Raw genomic sequence first — 6,176 nt, 5'->3', positions numbered from 1 at the left:
TGCAGGCCTTAGACTGTAACTGTGGGCTCCAGATGTATGTCTGCAGGCCTTAGACTGTAACTGTGGGCTCCAGCTGTGTGTATGCAGGCCTTAGACTGTAACTGTGGGCCCCGGCTGTGTGTCTGCAGGCCTTAGACTGTAACTGTGGGCTCCAGCTGTGTGTATGCAGGCCTTAGACTGTAACTGTAGGCCCCAGCTGTGTGTCTGCAGGCCTTAGACTGTAACTGTGGCCCCAGCTGCGTGTATGCGGGCCTTTGGACACTCTTAGCTTCGGATATTATTAATCTCATATTAAAGAGGCTCCTATAATTCTTTTCTTTGTGTCTCTTCTTTGGTCAACTTCCCAGATGCCATAGCACATACATCAGAGGGCAGTGGTCCCCAACCTTCCTAATACTGTTACCTTTTAATACAGTTCCTCATGTTGTGGTGACACCCCCATCACCTCCATAAAATTATTTTGTAGCTACTTCCTAACTGTAACTTTACTACATTATGAATTGTAATGTTAACATCTGATATGCAGGATATCTGATATGTGACCCCCTAAAGAGGCAGCTGAGACCACTGCACTAGAGTGTCCCTTCCTCTTGCATATGCTTTTTCAATCTAGCATGAAGCTCCTGAAGAACCTTCAGCTGCTGTCCTGGCTTCAGAGCAGAGAGAGAATGTATTAGTTAAAGTTGGGGCCTAGTTTTACACTTCCCTGAGTTCGTGAACATGGCTTTTGGAGTAAAAGACACCTTTTGATTGTTCAAAGAGGCAAGCAAACAAAGGTCTAAACTTGGTTCTTTTATGGCCTGCTTGCTCTCAGGCCAAAACTCACTTAGTTAGTTAGTTAATTAGTTAGTTAATTAATTAGTTAGTTGGTTGGTTGGTTGGTTGGTTGGTTGGTTATTGTGTGTGCATGCTGTGCATCTGAAGATTAGAAGACAACTCTGTGGAGTCCATGTTTTCTCTTTCCTCCTTTACGTAAGTTCTGGGGATGTAACTCAGGTTGGCAGACTTACGTAGCAAGTGCTTTCACCTGCTGAGTTATCAAGCCGGCACTTTGTTTTAGTATTTAAATGTTTACATTTTTATTCGTGGATACAACAATATGTTAATCTTACTTCTACACTCAGCAAAGTGGCATGTGCCTCTAACTCTCGCACTGGGAAAACTGAGGCAAGAGAATGGTGGGTTCTAGACCAGCCTGTGTAAAAGTAGGACCACGTTTCAAAACAAACCAACTAATAACCACGTATTTTGTAAATGCCCAGGGATGACATTCAATTCTATTTAGTATCTGAAAAAAGACTAACTGGGTCCAAAAATACGTATCTGCAGTTCTACTCCAAAATGGGTCCACTCCTGGTTATTCTGGAGAGTGGTGAGTTAGACATCCCAGGCCCACAGATCGCTCTGTAAACCAAAACCATAGACGTGCGAGATATGAAAGGCACTGTAGACGTGCGAGACGGGACAACCACACTTACGATCATCCTCCGCAAGCGTTGCATTTCCCATGGACTGACCTGAGTGTTGATAGGGACTGTCTGAGTCGGAAGGACTTCCGGGAGAGTGCGGGTAGCCGGTGGGGCATGGAGACTGCGGGAACACGTGGCCTGGCGAGGAGGGCGGTGCTGGACAGAGAGACTGCTGGAAAGAGTCAGGGTAGGTGGCATTGTGCGGCATGAGGGGTTCACTGTGCAGCGAGGCACTTCGGAACTTGGCCAGGAGGCTGAGCTGAGGGTTATACTCGCTGTGTCTTGGTACCAGCACTGGAGGCAGAACTAGGAGCAAAGACAAGAACAGAGGGTGCACTAAGTTTGGCCCGCGATGGATTGGGACAGCGGATGTTGTCCCTTGGCCATTTGTGATAGGGCTGGTTTTCCTCCACCAGCCCCCTCTCCGCACATGTGTTCATGGAAAGCTCCGGACAAAGGTCATATCTACCAAGAAGATTCTGGGGGCTATGCTGGTCACCAACCCTCCTTGCCACCTGCATCTTAAGCAGACCATCACAGTTACTAAGTTCAGGAGGCTCCCGTGGTCTCCCACTGTGGTATCCATCTTTTTTCCATCTTTCCTCAACCCTGCCAATAAAGTCCCTTTTAAAAGAGGCATAGCTGGTTCCAAATGCTTGCAATAAAACCCTAGGTGAGGCCCAGAATATTTTCCGTTAGAAATCACTTTGAATTATTTAGTTGATTAGCCTCAAGTTCAAACTCCTTGCTACTGAGGAACTATTCTATGACCTTACCACAATGACCTAAAAGCAAGAGACCAAAAGCCATCAAGTAAAATAGAAATGGTACATGAAGAAGTGAAGTAGAGATCAGAGCCAGCATGAAAATCTATCAATTAAGTGTGTCCAGGTCAGCAGGGCTCTTCTGGCCTTCCTCCACCTTCCCAGTACTGGAGGTGAAACCCATGGGCTTCACACATGCTAGGCAAGTGCTCTACCACCTGAGCCACACCCAGCCCTCATTTTACCAAACCATAAGATCTCACTAAGTTACTCAGCCGACCTTCAACCTAGTGTATAAGCCAGGCAGACATTGACAATGCATCTTCTTGCCTCAGCCTCTGAATAGATGGGGTTACAGGCATGGGCCAGCTGAGTTCCACTCATTAAAATAAACATGAGTGACAGCTATTTACAGATTATTATTATTGTTATTATTGTTATTGGTGGTGGCGGTGGTGATGGTACTTTTTCAAGGCAGAGGTTCTCTGTGTAGCCCTGGCCCTCCTGGAACTTACTCTATAGACCAGGCTGGCCTTGAACTCAGAGATCTACCTGCCTCTGCCTCACCAGCTTTGGGATTAAAGGCTTGAGCCACTGCCCAGCACAAATTATTTTATTAAAGAGACTAAGAACCTGAAAGAGGGGACCCAAGCTTTCCTGGTAACATGAGAGGCCACATTGGACCCTGAAAACAACCTGAGAGTTGGTGGAGTTTTGACCATAGTGCCAATCTGAAGTTCTAGAGGGCTGTCAAATTAGACAGCTGATGGTTATCCCTAGGATATAAGGGCCACCGTTGTACCCTTGAGGACATCTTGCCAGGCTGCTCACTGTTATGGTCCTTTACAGCTAGGTAGGACCACTTTTCTTCTGCAGAAGCTTGCATAACCCTTCAGATACTGAGAACCAGCCCTCAGGGAGGGGGCTTCTAGGTCAATTTCAGTTCGATTCTTGTAAGGAAAATCACCTCATTCTATTAAAAAGTTGTTAGGAGTGGGAAAAAAACCTGCAGCTTAAATATTACTTTAAATTAATATTATAAATTAAATATAATATTATAAATTACATATATTAATATAAATAATATATTTATATAACATATAAATATATTATAATAAATAATATATAAAATGTATTACTACAAATAATATATATTATTAATATTATATATTAAATTATATAATCTTGGCTCATCTTTTTAGAAATTTAAACCTAAAACTAATGACACAAAAGCTATCTACATATGTAAAATATTCAGACATTTATCTTAAGAAAATCCTAAACTCAAATGAAAAGTGAAAACTCAAAAAAACTCTATAAAATTTGGCTTTTGAGTGAGTACCTGAGAAGAAAACAAAGTGTATCTTGACACACATCCTAAATGATTACATTGTGGAACTGTTACTCAGAAATTATTCTGGAAAGATTCACTCTCTATGTGTGGAGGCGGACATCTGCAGATGATCACAGAGGGAGTTGGATCCCCTAGATCTGGAGTTACAGCTAACATTGGTGCTTGGAACCAAAGTGGGGTCCTTTGCAAGAGCAATGTGTGTGATCTTACCAGCTGGACCATCTCTCCTCCCAGAAAGAATTTCGTGATAAACATTTTCCCATCAGATATGTGTTTTTGAGTCTAGTATAACCCAAACCTTCAAACCATTTTTTAAATAAACTCAGATTTTGTTAATGGGGTTTTGTTTTGTTCAGAATCCTGTTATGTGATGACGGCTATCCTCAAATGGTGAAGAGCAAACCATGGGCACTTTCAGATTCCTGGTGTGTAAAGAGAGTCCAGAGGGATGAAGGAAGGCAAGATGGCATTTGGAACAAACTCATCAGGTTTGCTGAGAGAGTGCAACCTTCTAATCACCTTCCCTGACAGGATCCCAGTCCCAGAAAGCAAGCCCCATACACGGAGATGTGATGTTCTTGACAGCAAGATGGCAAGTTTGGGGAAATTGAGGCCTGTCAATGAGCCTCTGATGTGCAGTGGGGTTTGGATACAACACTGCAGGAGAATACTTGGACTTCCATTCAGACAGCACAGTGGGATGGGGCAATCTCTCCAAGTTCCTGGAACTAGACAGTTAGTCAATCAAACAGAGAAGGTGTCCATTAAAAAAGCTTCCCCCTGGAAGGCCACAGGAACACCCACCCCCCAAAGGAAGGACAGGAAACTGGTACAGTGGAGATAAGAGCAGACCTCTCACAAAGACGGGAGCTATTTGGATGGACACACACAAGCATGCTCAAGCAGGTGTGTGAAGAGTTTGGAAATGTAATTTTCTGTATTTAAAACATAAAATCTTAAGCATTTTGAAGGGCAGTGAGTACGGTCAGCCGCAGGGTGCTCACACATGGTGTGCGAAGCCCTAGGTTTACTCCCACCCAAGGGGAAAAGGGGCACTAAGAGGCTTTTCAGTGAAAGAGCACTATCTCACACACGTGAAGCCAGGAAGCCAGCAAAAACGTATTTAGGAACAATGACCTACAGTCCCCGGCCCCTTATTTCAGTCCTGGACTCTTTCAGCAATTCCCCTTGACTGTTTCAGATGGAGACTGGACACTTTCTGTGTAATGGAGATTAAGCAAGGTAGAGCCTACACTCAGTCTTCAATTTAACCTTAATGGTCATTGCTTTCAGTCTGCATGGGGGAGAACGGGCTTCCTTAGTTTTCCTAAATCCACTCAAATAAAACCACATCTTCCAAAACCAACCTTACAAGCCTTTTCATATAAGAGTATCATGATTTTCTGACTGCATGGTTTTGGAGGTATTTCTTCAGTGTCCCTCTACCTCACATGTTCACTGCCCGAGTATGTGGAGGTCATTTTACTGAGGATGTGGCATCACCATGGTGATCTTGACTTCCAAGCAAACAAGGACCCCTGGAAGCACCCACCTGGGGTCTCCACTCTGCGGTAATGGTATGGGTTGATGCAGACCTCCTTCTGCTTAGAGCCAAATGGGAACTCGCAGCACTCCAAGGGCTTCAGCTCATGATGGGATTGCAGGTCTGGCCAGCGCCACACGCGGCAGTAGATGACGTGGGGCAGCCCCTTTCGGTGGGACACCTGGAGGCGTCCATCTAGGGATCGTGGGATGGTGACACATTTGCTAGGCTGGCCCGGGCAGCTCAACGCCCTCTCTAGTTCATCCATGGCGCCTTTCTTCTTCTTTAACTTCTTCACCAAAGAGTCTACCGCCTTCTCCGCCCACTTCTCCTCTTCATCTCCCTGCTTCCAGCCCAGCAGCCTCTTCACGGCGGGGCTGGTGAAGGAGAACAGGGAGCTGATGGGGGTGCTGGGGTGCATAGGAGGTGGACCTCAGGCTCCTGCACGGGGAAAGAGGATGAGACCTTTCAAGGCTTCCAGGGCCCTGGGCAAGTCAGCGGTAAGTACCTGTCCGCAGATGTCATAGGAGCAAGCTTGCCTTTCCTTCTGGAAGCGGTGGGGACCGATTCAAATTGGGAGATGGAGTGGCTTCTTCCAAAGCCTTTGAAGGGTAAGGCCAGCTGACTCTGACTCTGAAAGACAGAACAAGCCTTCATGAGCCATCTGGGTCGTTTTCAGACTAGGTGAGCACGGACTGAGGGGATAAAGTACCCTCTAGTGCTCTAAGTGGAAAACTCCAAGGCACTGCTGAGCCTGCCTTCCCCATCCTGCTCCCAGCCAGATCTCCGTCACCGCCTTGCACATCTCTAATTGTCGGTTCTCTCTTCCTCTCCGTCTACCCAGCACTGAGTGCAGCCTGCCCAAGCATGACTGCGTTCCCAGTGTGGCGTCTCCCCTACACTTTCTCCCATTCCGATCTCTGTCCTCACAAACACAATCCATTCAAGTCATTTTTCTGTTAAAAATGGTGAGGATCCCTCAACTACCAAATTTAAATGTGTCTGTTGAGTGGCAGGAAGACCTCAAGGAGACTGGTCATGTCACT

General features: G+C 45.8%; 2 protein-coding genes across 2 annotated transcripts in view; one reads left to right on the top strand and one right to left on the bottom strand.

Annotated features, from left to right (window-relative positions):
- The window catches only part of Rfxap (regulatory factor X associated protein), a 25,285-nt gene extending 21,154 nt beyond the window's left edge, over nt 1-4,131 (top strand). Inside the window, exon 4 of the mRNA XM_028763613.1 lies at nt 3,944-4,131. Within this exon, the coding sequence (XP_028619446.1) occupies nt 3,944-3,958 (15 nt within the window). The 3' untranslated portion in view covers nt 3,959-4,131. The remainder of the gene's footprint in view (nt 1-3,943) is intronic.
- Smad9 (SMAD family member 9) overlaps nt 1-5,721 on the bottom strand; it is a 20,107-nt gene extending 14,386 nt beyond the window's left edge. Inside the window, exons 1-2 of the mRNA XM_028763612.1 lie at nt 5,140-5,721; nt 1,518-1,775 (exon numbers count right to left, since the gene is read on the bottom strand). Of these exons, the coding sequence (XP_028619445.1) occupies nt 1,518-1,775; nt 5,140-5,551 (670 nt within the window). The 5' untranslated portion in view covers nt 5,552-5,721. The remainder of the gene's footprint in view (nt 1-1,517; nt 1,776-5,139) is intronic.
- Nucleotides 5,722-6,176: the final 455 nt, after the last annotated feature.

This window comes from Grammomys surdaster, unplaced genomic scaffold (genome assembly GCF_004785775.1).
Source record: "Grammomys surdaster isolate TR1022 unplaced genomic scaffold, NIH_TR_1.0 139, whole genome shotgun sequence".
NCBI classification, from domain to species: Eukaryota; Metazoa; Chordata; class Mammalia; order Rodentia; family Muridae; genus Grammomys; species Grammomys surdaster.
Note: the sequence above shows the minus strand (reverse complement) of the source record. Positions and strands in the feature narration are given on the sequence as shown.